Here is a 16627-nt window from a genome sequence, read left to right as displayed (position 1 = left end):
ACAAAACTGGAACTGGGAGCTCAAGTCTCCTAATATTGTTTGCAAAGTAGTATTTAATACCTGGGGAAAATGACAAGAAATAATTATTAAGCATTTGGATTTTAATCACAGGTCCCATCAACAAGATGAGAAGGAAAGGAAATTTCAAATATAGATTTAAATCTTCAAGTATTCTTTAATGAAATAAAACAAGGAGCTGGGCTGAATCCAGCTATTAAGAGCCCCGCCCTCCCTGGGCCCCTCACCAGGCAGGATGCTTCTCTGTTCTCATCTCCTGGCCAGACCCACGTTCTCCACCCCAAACCGGTTGTCAATTTCATTGAGAAATTGGTTGCTCAATATTTATTGAGGCCTCTGTATTATTCCACCACTGAGGTGAGCTAGAAAATCTTCAAGATATCTTTACAAAATGATTCAGACAACTGGGACACTGCTCTCTGCATCTCTCTGTCTATGCTGGGTCCCCCTGAACTCTGGTGGGGTGACCCCCTTGCTTCCCTCTCCCTGCTGACCATGACTTTCCCTTTTGCACCTGGTCCACGGAGCTCCCTCTCTGCAAACCTCAGCCTCTCCCTCTGCTGCGGTGCTTCCGAGCCCTTTGTACCTCCCTCTGGCCCCTCACACACAGCTCAGAGAGCAGCTGCCGCACCAGGGCTGGCTGGGGCATCTTCCCTCCTCTCACTGCTCTGCCTGGTTTGCCCCTTGTGTGGTCCTGGGGGACTGAGCTGTGGGTCATGCAGTGAGTGGTTGGGCACCCCAGCCTCCGGCTTCCCTTGGAGAATGTGTGCCGCACCAAGGGGCTGGGAGGTGTTTGTCTGGCTGCACTTTAGGGAAGGAGAGGGCACTTGGTCTATTTGATGGGCTGAACAGGAGGGAGGTGGAATGTATAAACTTTCTCAGGGGAATAAAGGAGTTTGTTCCCTGTGTACGGGCAGGGGCTGGGGAGAAGAATGGGAATCTATGGAGATCAGAGGGGACTTGCTTGAGAAAGGCATCTTGGGGACTCCAAGGCAAATGTCCCCTCACAACTGTAGGTCACATCAGTGGAAGGACTTGGGGATGGTCCCCCGAAAGCTTAGCTGTTGCTCTAAAAGTTGCTCAAGGCAAGTGGCCCTGGGGGTTTCCTTCCAGAGAACAGATCAGATCGAGGGCCCCAGTAAGTTCCCAGATGGGTTTCTGTGCTCAGGGCTGATGCTTAGTAAAACCACAAGGAGGCCAAGTTTGATGGCAGCCACCTGTTCTGCATCCTCCTGCCCCTCTGCCTGCACCTTTGGGGTATGCTGGGCACTGAGGCCCCCCGTGTCTTGCTGCAGCAAAACTCCAACTGTAGCTGTTTGATGCCCTGTGAATGGAACGCCTGCCACTGAGCTCCCAGAGTGCCTGCACGGGGAACCTTGGACTTGGTGATGGAATTGAATTGTAGGAATCCCTGAGCTAGAAGGGAGTATTCTGGGGAGACATCTCAGCACCAGCTATGGCTCTGAGGGCAGCCCTGGTCCCTTGCTTCCTTGAAGTTACAGGCAGTGAGCCCCATCCTCTGTCTCTAGACCCTGGACTGGGAATCTCATGATACCCACAGTTGTGCCCTGGCAGAATCAACGCTACCACCCACTTCCCTTCCACCAGCCCCAGCCTCAGGGCAAGAGCTAGGCAGTAGCACTGGAGAGAGGGGTACGGAAACACCAAACACTGGGGCCTGCTGTGCCCTTGAGGGAGCCCTCTTCAAGCCACCTCCCCCTCCAGTCTCAGTCTTTGTGAAGTTGGAGAAGCTGTCTTGAACCCCTTGGCTTGGTCAGGATCTCCGAGAATCAGCTGCAGGGGAAACTATCCCTTGGGCAGAATGTTCCTGGAGGGAGGGTGGTTGCTCTCAAGGCCAGGAGGGGTTGGCAGGCTAGCCATCCGATACCCCGACCCCATGGCAGTTCCCACCTGGCGCCTGACAGCTCTCCCACTCCCATTCCTGCATTTCCTGTCTGCAGCTGATCTGTCCCTCCCTGGGAGGCGGCTGTCACCCCAGGGCATTTGGAGGGTGGGGAGCCTCCCTCCTCCCTTTGTTCCGATTGCAGAAAAGGAGGGGGTTCCCATGCCAAGGCAGAACTGTCTGGGACAGACGCTGCCCGGATCCCTGCGGCTGCCTGCACTCTGGACCACGAGCTCTGAGAGCAGCAGGTTGAGGGCCGGTGGGCAGCAGCTCGGAGGCTCCGCGAGGTGCAGGGGACGCAGGCATGGCCGGTGAGCTGACTCCTGAGCAGGAGGCCCAGTACAAAAAGGCTTTCTCCACGGTTGACACGGATGGAAACGGCACCATCAATGCCCAGGAGCTGGGCGCGGCGCTGAAGGCCATGGGCAAGAATGTCTCGGAGGCCCAGCTAAAGAAACTCATCTCCGAGCTTGACAGCGACGGCGACGGCGAAATCAGCTTCCAGGAGTTCCTGACGGCTGCGAAGAAGGCCAGGGCCGGCCTGGAGGACCTGCAGGTCGCCTTCCGCGCCTTCGACCTGGACGGCGACGGCCACATCACCGTGGACGAGCTCAAGCAGGCCATGGCGGGGCTGGGGCAGCCGCTGCCGCAGGAGGAGCTGGACGCTATGATCCGCGAGGCCGACGTGGACCAGGACGGGCGGGTGAACTACGAGGAGTTCGCGAGGATGCTCGCCCAGGAGTGAGGCTCCCCGCCTGTGTCCCCCTGGCTGCGCTCTGAGCCTTCAGGGCCACCGCCCGCTGCTGCTTTTGTGCTGGGACTCTCCAGGGAAACCTGGTCGGTGGATGGGAAACTGCCTCCCCCTGGGAGGAAGGCTTTGCGCTCCGGGGCCTGGATGCGGCGTCCTCGGGCCGCCTGCGAGCCCCTCGCTGCCTCCAGACCTTGGGCAGAAGGCGGCCTCCTTGGGCCTGGTCCCCCTTTGCCCTGCAGTGGAATGAGGGTCCCTCAGCCCCGCATTGATCTAAATAAAGGACTGCCGAGTCCCATGTGTGCTTGGTGTTTGTGGGGCGGCGGCCTCCGAGGGCCCCCACCTGCTTCCAGGGTTCCTTCCAGCCCACCCCTCTCACCTGCGGTGGGAGAACTGCCTGGAGCAGGCCCCAGGGGCAGCTCCTGCCTCCCCTGACGCCGAGCAAGGGCAGGTGGGCAGAGGATGTGTGAGGATGGTGCTGGGCGGTGTCTTTGGCTCCAGGTGCTGCCTGAGCTGCTGGTGAGGACCTGGGCACGTGGCCTGCACAAACAGGAGCCCACGCCTTGCACGGACAGAGGGAGCCCAGCTGCCAGACTCTGCATGCAGCCTGCCTCTCTTCGGCTGCAAATAATATACGTGTATGTCTGTGTGTGCATCTGTGCGTGCGTGTTTGTGTGTCTGTATGTGTGTCTCTGTATGTGTGCATCTGTGTGTAAGTCTCTGTATGTTTGTGTGTCTGTGTGTCCTTGTGTGCATCTGCATGTGTATGTGTGTATCTGTGTGTGTCTCTGTGTCTGTGTGTCTGCGTGTGTCCATTTGTGTGTGTCTTATCTGTGTGTCTGTGTTTGTGTGTCTGTGTGTGGCTTTGTGTGTGTATCTGTGTGTGTGTGACTCTGTGTCAATGTGTCTGCATGTGTTTATGTGTGTCTTATCTTCATGTGTGTCTGTGTATGTGTGTTTGTGTGTGTCTGTGTGTCTGTGTCTGTGTCTGTGTGTTTGTGTGTGTCTGTGTGTCTGTCTGTGTGTCTGTGTCTGTGTATGTGTTTATGTCTGTGCGTATGTGTATGTGTGTGTCTGTGTGTGGCTCTGTGTGTGTATCTGTGTCTAGGTATGTCTGTGTGTTCGTGTGTGTGCCTGTGTATGTATCTGCGTGTATCTGTGTGTCTGTATGTCTATGTCTGTGTGTGTATCTGTGTCTAGGTATGTCTGTGTGTTCGTGTGTGTGTCTGTGTATGTATCTGTGTGTATCTGTGTGTCTGTATGTCTATGTCTGTGTGTGTGTGTCTAGGTATGTCTTTGTCTGTGTGTCTGTGTATCTATCTGTGTGTCTGTGTGTCTATGTGTGTGTGTCTGTGTGTCTGTCTGTGTCTGTGTATCTGTGTGTCTGTGTGTGTCTATCTGTGGGTCTGCGTGTCTGTCTGTGTCCGTGTGTGTCTGTGTGTCTTTGTGTGTGTCTGTGTGTGTCACTGTCTGTGTGTGTCTGTGTGTCTGTATCCGTGAGTCTGTGTGTGTCTGTGTGTGCATCTATGTGTCTCTGTGTCTGTGTGTCTTTGTGTCTATGTGTCCGTGAGTCTGTGTGTGTCTGTGTGTGCATCTGTGCGTCTGTGTCTGTGTGTGTCTCTGTGTGTGTGTGTGTGTGTGTGTGTGTGCATGCGTCTGTGTGGTTAGGGCTGGGGGAGGTGGGGAAAGGGAAGAGCAAGGGGGAGAAGGACGGTGCTGAGCAGGCAGGGCCCTCCACCCTGACAGGGCATAGCCCTGTATGGATTTGGGTTGTGTTGGTGCCGTGATGTTTAGAAACGAGACCCAGCCTCACTCATCAGAGCCCAGCATTCCCAGGGCTCCCTTTGTCCTGGGTCTCAGATGGTCGGACCCAGGCGCCTTGCTTGGCAGATGTGGAAACTGAAGCCCCAGGTGGGTACAGGAGCAGCCAAGGCCAACTTATGGTAGCATCGGGTGAAATCGGGCTTCGGGGAGGTGGCGGCCCTGGCCTTGGAGTCAGGATTCGTCACTTTCCCACCTGCCGTGCTCTTGGGCACACCTGTGGCGGGGGGGAGCACACCTGCGGGGGGCACACACCTGTGGAGGAGCGAGGTGGGCCTGTCCACTTTATCTCGGCTTCAGCACAAAGCCTGGGGGGGCAGGGGTAGCCCGGGGCACTGAGGCGGGGCCTGGGCGTTTTCAGGAGTCACCACGATCTCTTGCGGTCACTCATTGCGACCTGTTCCTTCCTGCCCGGTGCTCAGAGCCTGGCCAGTGCCCTCCAGGCCCTTCCAGCCTCAGGGCTGGGGCCAGACCTTCCCTCCTCTGCCTGGGCTGTGGGCAGGGAGCACCTGGGGCTAGGGAGAGGAGAGGTGGACACCCCAGCCTCCTCCCTCAGGGCTCTGAACAGGAAGGGCTGCAGAGGGGGCGGAAGACAGAAGATAAGGAGGTGAGAGGGGAACAGAGCAGAGGCAGCCTCACACCTGCCTGGTCATCTGACTGAGCAGGAGGCCCTCGGGAAAGTCTATGTCCATCCTGGTTCTGCCTGGAGGTCCTCCAGGAAAGCCCCATCCTCTTAGGGACGCGGGTCACAGAGGTCTCATTTCTGAAGCGATGATTCCTCAGTGCCGAGCTGGTCAAGAAGAGGTTTTCCAGGGTCTGTGTAGGAAAATAAAATAACAAAAGAAAAATAAAGGCTTTGCGTTCACTTTTTAAATTCTGAGGATATGGTGCATTTTCACCACTGAATTCCTTTCTCTTAGGAAGCTACTGTAATCACAGGAGATTTTTTTTTTTTTTTTTTTTTTTTTTTTTTGGTATTTCTTTTCCTTTGTGTTCTTACTCTGCAAAATGGAGAGTCTCACCATTACACAAATTTCTTTGGAAATGCTCCTGGTCCAGGAGGGTCCCAAAGTCTGAGAACAGCAGCTTAAATCTGTAGAAGGCAAAATCGATTTTCTTTTCTTTTAAAAAATTCCTGATTTTGAAGACACATGCAGCTCATACATGGGGAAAATAAACTTCTAACTCAGGACTGACGCTTGCTCTGGAGCAGGCGGGAGGGGTTTGGGGAAGGCATCAGAGGGGCCTCAGCTGGTTCTGAAGGTTTCATTTCTTTAGCTGATGATGTTGATGGTTATGTGGGTGTCCTCTATGTTAGTCTCTATATTTTTATGTGTCTGAAATGTTTCATACTAAAAATAATATGGGCACACCATGGAAGGTTAGAAATCACAGAGGAGCACACGGGGAAACTCGACCCTCCCGCATGAGGCCACGCCTCCAGAGACCCATAGCCTGAAGCTTTGCTGGATTTTCCCCTGTGGGAAGGTACTGCTCCACTGGCCCCGACTCCACAGTCTGTTGACCGACTCGGGAGGAAAGGGCTTGAGTTTTCCATGGAACTAGCAAGGCACCTGACTGTCTCCATTTCTATAGTTGGGGGTTGGGACAGAATCTGGAAGGGCTGAAGAAAAACCAAAACCAAAAAGAAAAAAACAAACAAGGCATTTTTTTTCTTTTTTTTCGAGATGGAATCTCGCTCTGTCACCCAGGCTGGAGTGCCGTGGTGTGATCTCGGCTCACTGCAACCTCTGTCTCCCAGGTTCAAGCGATTCTCCTGCCTCAGCCTCCAGAGTAGCTGGGATTACAGGCCTGCACCACCATGCCCAGCAATTTTTTTGTATTTTTTAGTAGAGACAGGGTTTCGCCATGTTAGATAGGCTGGTCTTGAACTCCTGACCTCAGGTGATCCACTCGCCTCGGCCTCCCAAAGTGCCAGAATTACAGACATGAGCCACCACACCTGGCCAAAGAAGACATTTTCTACAGTAGCGTTACCAACTCTAGGGTCAGCATATACATCCAGATTTGTCATGATGGTTAGATCTGGGCTCTCCTTGCAACCGTGGACCAAGGTCCAACCTTTGAGAAGAAAATGCTCTGGAATGGAAGTTCCTGGGTCCCAGGAAGGAAGGCCCTGGCCCGCCCTCAGAAACATGGTCCTGTTGCCGTCTCTGCAGGCTATGGAGGCATCTGCTGCTCTTCCATCCCCCTCTCTATCCACTCACTTAGAAAAGGAATCAGCTCCACATGTAAGGGAGCAGGTGAGAGAAAGCAGCTCAGGCTGATTTGCTGCTGGGGGAGTAGCCAGGAGACCAGGCCTGTAGACCTGCGGTGTGGACCACACTTCTGTTCCTTTTTCTGGAAGCAATAGGGGAGCTCCCCTGTGGGCTAAGAGCTCAGGCAATGGGGTGGGCACCATCCTGACTGGCTGGGATGTAAGGGGTCTTGGAATGCTGGGCTTGCAATGTTAGAACCGGGACGGTGGAGGGCACCAGGGCTGAGCTGATCGACCCAGATGAGGATGAGGGAATGGTACCCGGTGGCTAAAAACCTGTCCAGAAACCCACACACTTCAAGGGAAATGGGAGTCAGGGCCCCAAAAGCCTTGGTCTGATTGACTTTTTTTTTTTTTTGAGATGGAGTCTGGCTCTGTCACCCAAGGCTGGAATACAGCTGTGTGATCTCAGCTCACTTCAACCTTGGCCTCCTGGGTTCAAGCGATTCTCCTGCCTCAGCCTCCCAAGTAGCTGGGACTACCGGCGTGCACCATGCTGGCTTATTTTTGCATTTTAGTAAAGACGGGCTTTCTCCATGTTGGACAGGCTGGTCTTGAACTCCTGACCTCAGGTGATCCGCCTCCCAAAGTGCTGGGATTACAGGCAGGGCGAGCCACCTGATTGACTTTTATTGGGGGATCTTTTAATGGGGCAAGGAGGACGGTTGTAGAGGAAAGGGCAACCTTCCCTGCAGAAAAGTCCCAGGAACTGCACAGGATGCCAGACTGAAGAAGGATCAGCCTGGTATTGAAGGAGAGCCCAGGGGACTGAAGAAGGATCAGCCTGGTATTGAAGGAGGGCCCAGGGGACTGAAGAAGGATCAGCCTGGTATTGAAGGAGGGCCCAGGGGACTGAAGAAGGATCAGCCTGGTATTGAAGGAGGGCCCAGGGGACTGAAGAAGGATCAGCCTGGTATTGAAGGAGGGCCCAGGAGACTAAAGAAGGATCAGCCTGGCATCCTGTGCAATCCCTGGGGCCTTTTCTGCAGGGAAGGTCATCCTCAAACCCTGGGCCATTTGCACATTCCTCACTGACAATATTTACCTGTCTCTAGGTAAACAGCAGTTTCTCAATTTTTCTTCTCCTTCAGACCCAGCCTGGAGCCCCTCAGGGCCTGCAGGGTAGTTCCTAATTCCCATACCTCCAGGGTGTAGCCTGCTGCACACAGAACATATGAATTGCTTTGAATAAACAGGGCCACTCCTCCCTCAGTGAATGTTTGCTGGAGGAGGGACCCCCTGGCCTCCCTGGACTCCCCTGGAGTCTTAGCAAAGACAAGAAGCCTGAAGATGAGAGGAGGGGGCAGGAGGGATTTCGTCGAGCAGGGAGAAAGTTCGAGAGGGGGCTTCGCCAGTCTCCTGAAGATGAGAGGTCATCGAGCAGGGAGAAAGTTCGAGAGGGAGCTTCGCCAGTTTCCTAAAGATGAGAGGTTGTTGAGCAGGGAGAAAGTTCGAGAGGGAGCTTCGCCAGTCTCCTGAAGATGTGAGGTCGTCCAGCAGGGAGAAAGTTCGAGAGGGAGCTCCGCCAGTCTCCTGTGTGGTGGGCATTTCTAAGGTGAGTAGGGACCACTCACCTGCTGTTTCTGGGAATTCTGCCTGAGAGCAGGAATTTGCTGCGCCTCTTGGAAGCACCCACGGGTGTACATCTCCCACCACATTCCTGCTTAGCTTCCAGGGATGTGCCAACATTCCACACCCCTGCCCTGGGCTCTGGCTGCCCAGGCCCCTCTCTCCCACCTCAGGTGTCTGCTCTCCCTGCCTTCCTGCTTTCCTGGAATCCAGGACAGCTGCTGTAGAATGATGGGCTCTGGTCTTGCTTAGAGGGATGCCATAGTGGGTGTGCTTCAGGCAGCAGGGATTCCAGGTGGTGGGAGCAAACGGGAAAGGTGAACCCTGGAGTCTCCTGCAGTGGCCAGGCCAAGCCCAGACCCTCCTCCTGGGCCACCATCAGCCTTTCTACCTAGCACTGGTATTGAAGGAGGGCCCGGGGGCAGCTGCTGCACAGGCTGGGGCACATTCCCTCAGGGAGTGAAGGTCAGAGGCCTCACTGGTCTGGTCAGGCCCCAGGCCCCCGTGAGTGTGGAGTCAGGACTCCCAGGCTCCAGGCCTGAAGCTTGGGGCGTGCTCTGCTGGATGGTTTTAGGTGAGCTGCCACACCTGTCTGGGCTCACCTGTGTAAGGTGGGGAGGCGAGGAGCAAGAGAAACGTAGTTCTTGGAAGGAAAAGGTCATGCTGGTCATCAGGAAGGGACTTCAGAATTGTCAGTCCAATGCTCACCTACACAAGCATAGACAGCAGGATAAAATGGAAACAATTTTCTAAGCAAAGACCATGTGTAAATATTTTGGAACGTACCCTGCCTTTTTTTTTTTTTCCTTTTCTATCCACTCACATACTTCTATTTCTACGTACTTTTCCTTCCCAGAAATGGCATCATGCAGATGACTCTGTAACCGTTCTCTATTTAATGCTATATTGTGGACACTTTTCCTTGTGAAAATAATGGAGACCCACGCCATTGCTTTTAGTGGCTGATCATATTCCATTCAATGGTTGTGTCACCCCTGGAGCCTGCAGAATGAGATGGAGAAGGAATTAAATCCCAGATCCGCTGTCCATGTGGCCTTGAGCAAATACCTTGACTTCTCTGAGTCTCGGTTTTCTTACCTGGAAAATGAGATCAATAATAACACCTGGGCTACTGGGTGCTGTGAGGCTAGCACCGGGCACACTGCCTGCGGAAGGTACTAGAAAGCCCTCAGAGCCCACTGCAGAGCCCAGGCTTCTGGAGCGTTCTACTGTGAGCGTGTCCCAAGGTGGCCTTTGCCTGTGGAGTCCACACGTGGCCCAGTGCAGCCCCTGCCACGTAGCAGGTGCTTAGTGCTCACAGCAGGTGTGACTCATGAGTCCCCAGCCGCACACACTGCCCGGGGTACGAGGGTCTAAGTGAAGAACAGTGAAGGAGAGACAGGATCCCCAGCCTGAGTTTGGTGATTCTGTCCCTCTCAGAACATCCATCATGTCGTGGGAATACAGTCTGGAATCCCAGAGCCAAGGCCTGCTCCAGGCTTGTGGCCGACTTGGCATCAGGGAGTCTGGGTGCTCACGCCAGGGCTGTGGCCTTGGCAGTCAGAGCAAGGCAGGGGGGCAGGGGTGAGCCCCCTGCAAAGAGGGCTGTGGCAGGAAGCTCTGTGCTGATTTGGAGGTCTGGGGAATGAGCAATCAGAGAGAAGCATTAAGGAAGGAGAGAAGTGAAGCCACTCAGACAGCCTAGGGAGGCAGAAGACCTGTCTGGGGCAGACAGAATAACAGAGACAGGGTGTTCTAAGCCAGTTGTTCATTGTTGTCGAGCCCATTCTTAAGAAGGGCTTTGATGGGGCCACAAAGCAATAAGAAAGCAGCTGATTCTCTGAATCTACTGACCCAAGAGACGAAGAAGGGAACCTGAGGGACTGGAGAGGAAGAGGCTCACTTCAGGTCTTAGAGTAAGGTGCTGAGAAAGACCTGGAGTGGAATTCAAGGGCTCAGAAGGGGGTCAGGGGACCGCCTTCAAGGGGTGCTTCCTGGGCAGACTCTGCCCAGGGACTGGTTTTGAGGTGGGGGTCTGGTGGTGGGGTTAGTTGGGACCCACATGGTGGAATGTCTTCCGGAAGCTGGTGACTGTGAGTTACGAGAGATGCACAGACATGGCCTCTCTGCCGACTCTGAATGGCCTTGAAGATCCTCAAGGGCACAGACCAGGCTATGCTCCACGTCTGGGCCCACAAGGGTGCCCCGTCTCAGCTCAGAACACCAAAGAGAGTAGACAGAGCCCAGGAAGCATCTGAGCAGCTTGCGCAGCTTCAGGTCACTTAGGAAAATCCAGTTCTTTGAAAGCTGCTTCTCTGAAAATTGACTTGCCAGAAGCTTAGTTCTGCGAATGGTAAATGTGCTGGTATTTCCCAACTTACTAAAAAGTTTTTTTTTAAAGGTTACTTAATAAAGATCACAGAAATTCATATTGGATGAGCTATTCTAACAGTTGTTAACTATTTCTTTGACGTTTTATTTACCAAGTTTAAATTTTTAGTTTTGTTCAGTTTTACTTTTAGTAAATTATTTTAGTGGCAGTCAGTTCACCTAACCATTGTACCATAACCTGACAGTGTTTAAAGTTGTCTGTTTTTGTTTTGTTGTTTCATTTTTAGCATTTTGGTTCAATGGTTTTGGAGAAAGAGAGCTTTTGGTTCATTTCAACATTCAGCCATTGGACACGTCTTCAACGTCCAGGATTTTATAGATTGGCAGGTTTCTTTCCCCTAATAGAATTTCAACTTAAATCTATTGCTTTAGTACTTCTTTCGATTCAGTGATTTATTCACTGGCTCAGTCAAATGGATATTTTGCAAATGGTTTAAGTATTCGGTAAGTGCTTGGTGTCTGAAATATGAATCACACATGAAACTGACATTCAGCAGGGGAGAACTGAACTCATGAAGCTACTGGAGTTGGCTTGGGTGGGACAGCATTGGGGAAACCAAAACTAATTTCAAGTAAAGCAAAACTTCCCCCAAATCTTCCAAGAAGTTCATCGGTAGATTGATTCATCAGTAGATTGAATTACTCTACTTCTGATCCAAATACATGTTTCAAATTTCATATGTGAAATAATACATTTTCTTCATTGGATTGCTCCCTGGATCTTTTAAATCCTAGTTTATATCCATCCTGGTAGGCCTGGTGACCCAATCCTTCTGTTAAGATCCACACCAAATGCCTCCTGCTTTTGGAAGCTTTCCGCAGCGGGGCCTGGCACACAGGAGGTCCTCTGCACCTCTTTTCCAAGCAAATGGCTGAAGGTCATCTCTCCCTATTCGTACAGTTCTTTTCAGAGTGCACCTCTTACATCATTCCTAGTGGACAAGGCCATTCTCCATCCTCAGAACCCTGAATAGTGAAATAAAGCCCATCAATGCTTAAACTAGATAACAGGCTCCTCAAGTGTGTTGGATTCTGCATGAAACCCTCCACAGACACTGTGATGGCATGACCTGGCAGCCTCCTTTGCCCGGAAGGCCTCATCTCCAGCATGGGGGAGATGGCTTCCGTAGTGCTGATGGGGTTAAAGGAAATCTTCACAGAGTCGTACTCTGCAACAAGAGGGAGAATCAGAAACACAACTGCAGAGAGAGGACTCCTCTCTTGTTCTCTCTTTCTGTTGTCCAGGAACCATGAAAATACTCCTTGTATGATCACAAAATCCCAACTCATCCCCTTTTGGTCCAAACATAGGGAGAGTCGAAGGCATGTCACCCTGCCAGGTAGTCAAAGATGTGGACTCCAGACCTCTAAGACCAGCTTTTAAGAGTTCAAGCCATTGTTTCTCTCTCCACAGTGAGTCCCCCTTTTATAAAAACAACAACAACAACAAAACTCACAAAGAACAGATTCCCAACAGGTACAGTGATCACGTGTTCCAGAAACAATCTAGGTAGCATATTCTATCTCAGTTTCTCTGAAAATGAGTCCAGCTTTTAGTTTTTGCGTGTGAACCATGGCCGCAGTGCCTAGGCTGCGCAGGGTCGCCCTCCGTTCCCGCTGGAGAAGTAGGTGAGGCCTTCCCAGCCTGGGCCCAGTGAAGTCAGGCCCTGCCCAGCCCACACATGCCTGCACCTTGCTCCTGCCCTGGCTTCCCTCTCACGTGGCTGCAGCTGGGGCAAAGGCCCAATGCCTCCTTCTGCAAGCTGCTTCTTGCTTTTGCACTGTTTACCATCTCCAGGTGTGAGCTCATCTCTTTCGCCACCGCAGGTGGCCCCACCCGATCTCAGCTCTGCCTTTCCCACCTCTCTGCTGGGTTGCATAAGCCAGCGATTCCCAACCCTGGCTGCACCTGGAAGCTACTCCAGGAGCTTCTGGAGAATGTGCGGTGTGAGCCATCCCCCTGCACTGATGAGCCCTGGTGGGTCAGCTGTGGAGGCGCCCAGGCGTGGGGGTCTATTTTAAGCTCACAGGTGCTGTGCGACCAAGATTAAGAGGCACCGCTCCAAACTGTCCTGGAAACTCTGACTGTACCCAGCACTCCCCACGCCCAACCTCCCTTCTGCCCCTGGGCAGTTTGGCATCCAGTGTGGGGGAGAACCCTGGAGGCGAGCGCCAGCCTGATAGAGCCCCACTGCTGGGAGGCCTGCAGGTTGGACATAGGCGAGGTCTGAGTCACCTTGGTTGGGAGCAGATGCTGCCCTGTTGGTGGCCTGCCAGCCTCTGTCCCCACCCCACCACTCAGAGACGTGGTGTGCCTGCACTTTCCTGATCCGGGAGCTCCCACCTTGCTGCCCAGATGAGCTTTGGCCTAGAAAGAAGTCAAATCTCAGTGTTTTGGACCGGGCACGGTGACTCACAACTGTAATCCCAGCACTTTGGAAACCCGAGGTAGGTGGATCACTTGAGGCCAGGAGTTCGAGACTAACCTGGCCAACATGGTGAAACCCCATCTTCACTAAAAATACAAAAATTAAGGCGTGGTGGCAGGCACCTGTAATCCAAACTACTCAGGAGGCTGAGGCAGTTGAATTGCTTAAACCTGGGAGGCGGAGCTCGCAGTGAGCCGAGATCGCACCACTGCACTCCAGCCTGGGCGGCAGAGCAAGACTCCATCTCAAACAAAAACAAAACAAAACAAACAAAAACAAATCTCAGTGCTTTCGAGGAACAGTATTTTCCCGCACCGGGAGGCTTGTGGTTGTGGCTTCATGGAGGAGGTGTTGGTGACTTTCATTCACTCACTCACTATTCTACAAGTGTTTCCTTGGGTGCTCCTCCTTACTGTGAGTCTGCGGGGACTTGGAGGGAGACGCTGCGCCGGCCTTTGGGCCCAGGAGATGTAACATAAATGGCTGTGCAAAGACAGTGGGTCAGGTCCCTCGTCAGTGGATTCCCATTCGAGGAGGTGCTCAGAGAAGGGGACAGACTTCCAGGAAGTGGCACTGAGGCTGGGGCAGATTTCAACAGGAGTAGGGTGTTCTTAGTGAGGAAACTGCATGAGTGACGGTTTGGAAGTGGGAGCGTCAGTGTCTTTTGGGGAGCCCGCGCTGCCTGGGAGGTAAGGGAGAGGTCTGAATGCCATCGCAGACAGCCTGATGGTTTGCTGAAGGAGTCTGGATCTTTTTCAAGTCCCAGTGAAGCCTGGTGATGTGGCCTTGGGCAAGTCAGCGGCTCTCTCTGCCTCAGTCTCCTCAACTGTAACTGGGGGTAGGTGTGAGATCTGCCTCAACGTGGTTGTGAGGAGGGTGGGGGGTAGGGGGTGGGGGGGATGTGGAGAAAGTGCTAAGAACAGCGTCTGTGGGGCAGCAGAAGTGTTTTGCATAATGTCACCAAGATTAGTGCTGTTTCTTCCCCAGAAGATCAGATGGAGACTCACGGAAGGTTTTTAACCTGTGGGGCTGTGCAGCCAAATTGTGCTTTAGGAAGATTATGCTGGCAGTGATGTGTGGTATGAAGGAGGGCAGGGAGATGGGCCCTTGTAGGAGGCAGATTCGGCCACCTAAGTCTGAGCTGATTAGGGCAGGAGGGAAGGTGGAGGCAGTCAGCAGAGAAAGGAAAGGACGTGGGGAGGGGAAGCGGAGAGGAAGGCTTTGGAGGGACAGGGCCTGATTTAGTAACCCCGGGGCCTTGAGCAGTTCTGGACGAGGTGGGAGGGGAGTGAGCAGGGGACGGGAGAGACTCCAGCCCCACCAGGCTGAGCCGTGTCCGCGCCCTGCCAGGTCAGAGTTACTGCTGGTACCATCGGGAGGGTGGGCCAACCAGGCCCATCTGGCCTCTTGCTTGTCAGATGGTGGAAGCACGTCAGAGTTCTCAGAATCCTGGAGCCGCTGAGAGCCCGAGGAGCACTTGTCCAAGACTCAGGCTGTGATCGGAACAGGGTAGAAGGTGCTGCTTCTAACCCTGGGGACTGCCTATCTCCAGAATTTGGAGAAAAGAAAAGTCCTGGACTCCTCTCAAGCCAGGAAGGTGCTCACCAGGAGGGGAGGGTCAGGGAGGCGGCAGTCAGCAGGGAGAGCTGCTTCTCCTCTGCCTGCAGGCCCTGGCCCTTCCTCACCTCCAGCTCCACCAGCTTCAAGGCAGAATCTGAATCCACACAGAGTCTGAGGCATCTAGGAAACCCTCTCCTTCCCTCTTGGATGTGCGGACTGTCAGACATTGTGAAAAGGAGAAGAGGAAGAGGAAAGACGCTGCCCCCAGTATGCAGACAGAGAGCACCCCGTTCCAGAGAGGCCAGCGCACCAGGAGTGACAGCTGCTAATGCCCTTCTTCCTTCATTCTCCCTGCCCCAGCTGCCCTCTCCCTCCCTCCTCTCCCTCTTTCCCGCAGCAAAACACACGGAGCCCAGTGATCTGCAGGCACAGTGCTGGGCCCTAGCGCTCCATGGGCACAAGTGACAGCCGTGGCTGAGGTCAGGGAGGGTGCTGGACTGGAAGCCTCGGGAGGCTCTGAGCACACAGGATTTGGGGGCTGATACTGTTGAGGGTCAGAGGCTGCTGGACTGGGTTGTAAAGCATCTGAGGCTTTGAAGACCATTTGGATAATTGGGTGTTGCAGGCTCAGGGTGAGTTTGGGGCTTCATGGAGACTTTGGGGTGCAGAGTAGCCCCTTCCTAGGCCGGCTGTCTGCCTGCCTTTGGACCTGGGATTTTTCTGCTGGGAAGCAAGTGGACCGGTGCCTTGGAGAGGGATGCCTGTGTGGAGGGGCTGGACTGCTCACAGGGCCTCCTGATCCTCGTTTCTCAGTGTCACTGATGTTCAATTCTGAAAGTTCTGCCTTTCTGCCTTTAGAGTTATCTCAACGGCGCAATGTACCTCCTTCCTGGCATGGTTGTCCAGGGGCCGGCACCCTTCTGGGGTTGGCCTGTTTGGGAGAAGCCTGAGATCTGGAGAGAAGTCTGCCAGGCGGCCTGGGACTAAAAGCTGCAGAAGGTGGGGCACGAGGAAGCGGTGGGCAGGCAGAAGGAGTGGGCAGGTGGTCTGCTGCTGCCTCAGGGATGCTGCTTGAGCTGGTCTTTCTGCCTGGCTCCCTCTTGTCGCCGAGTTTGCAGCATACATGTCATCCCTCAGAGATGCTGACTCGATCTCTAATAAAAGCTATCAGCCTGTCCCCCTTTACTACGAGACCCCACTTAGCTCTGCAGAGCATCTATCATAGCTAGATATTTTTGCCTTTTTTTCCATCCACCCACACCCCCCACCCCACCAGGATGTGAGCCTGGACTTCATCTTGTCATCCCAGCAGCAAGGACTCGATTTTGCAGGATGGATGGATAATACAGAGAGGACCAGCTTTTTCATTTCTGGGCACCTCACTTCTAACCTGGAACCGGTTCCGAGAGGAAGGACCAGGAAGACCCAAGTGTCGGGAATGGTGGATGGAAGGAGTGTGCTCAGCCGCCACTGAGAAGACCACACACTGGGTGCTGGAAAAGAGGGGGGACCTGCTAGGAACCATGGCCCTGGGCTAAGTCAGGGATGAAGGCAGGAGCTGCTGTGCTGGGCTGCAGCTCAGCACGGAGACAGTGAGCCTAGATTGTAGAGCTGCCCAGGGAGGGATGTCACCTTGGGGGATGGAGGCTGCAGGTGCTCCTCAGACCTTAGGGAAACATTTGGGAGGGAGCTTGTTGAGGAGATACAGGTACCTCAGGGTGGCTGGGCTGGATGGACTTTGATGACCCTTCCTTTTTTGAGACCTGATGGTTCTCTAATTTGGGAATCATTTCCAAAGATGGTTCTAAAAATCCATGTTTCATTGGAAATAATGAGTTTGCTATGATGCTTAAGACCAAGCACATCACCGTTTGTTATTACTGCACTTTTCCCTGCCATTTTCCTTTCCC

General features: G+C 53.5%; 1 protein-coding gene across 1 annotated transcript; it reads left to right on the top strand.

Annotated features, from left to right (window-relative positions):
* Window positions 1-2093: 2093 nt before the first annotated feature.
* Window positions 2094-2967, top strand: CALML5 (calmodulin like 5). The gene has a single exon (XM_002820490.4). The coding sequence runs from the start codon at window positions 2226-2228 to the stop codon at window positions 2664-2666; it is 441 nt and encodes a 146-aa protein (XP_002820536.1). The 5' UTR covers window positions 2094-2225; the 3' UTR covers window positions 2667-2967.
* Window positions 2968-16627: the final 13660 nt, after the last annotated feature.

Source organism: Pongo abelii, chromosome 8 (assembly GCF_028885655.2).
Source record: "Pongo abelii isolate AG06213 chromosome 8, NHGRI_mPonAbe1-v2.0_pri, whole genome shotgun sequence".
Taxonomy (NCBI): Eukaryota; Metazoa; Chordata; class Mammalia; order Primates; family Hominidae; genus Pongo; species Pongo abelii.
This window is presented reverse-complemented; position numbering and strand designations above follow the sequence as displayed.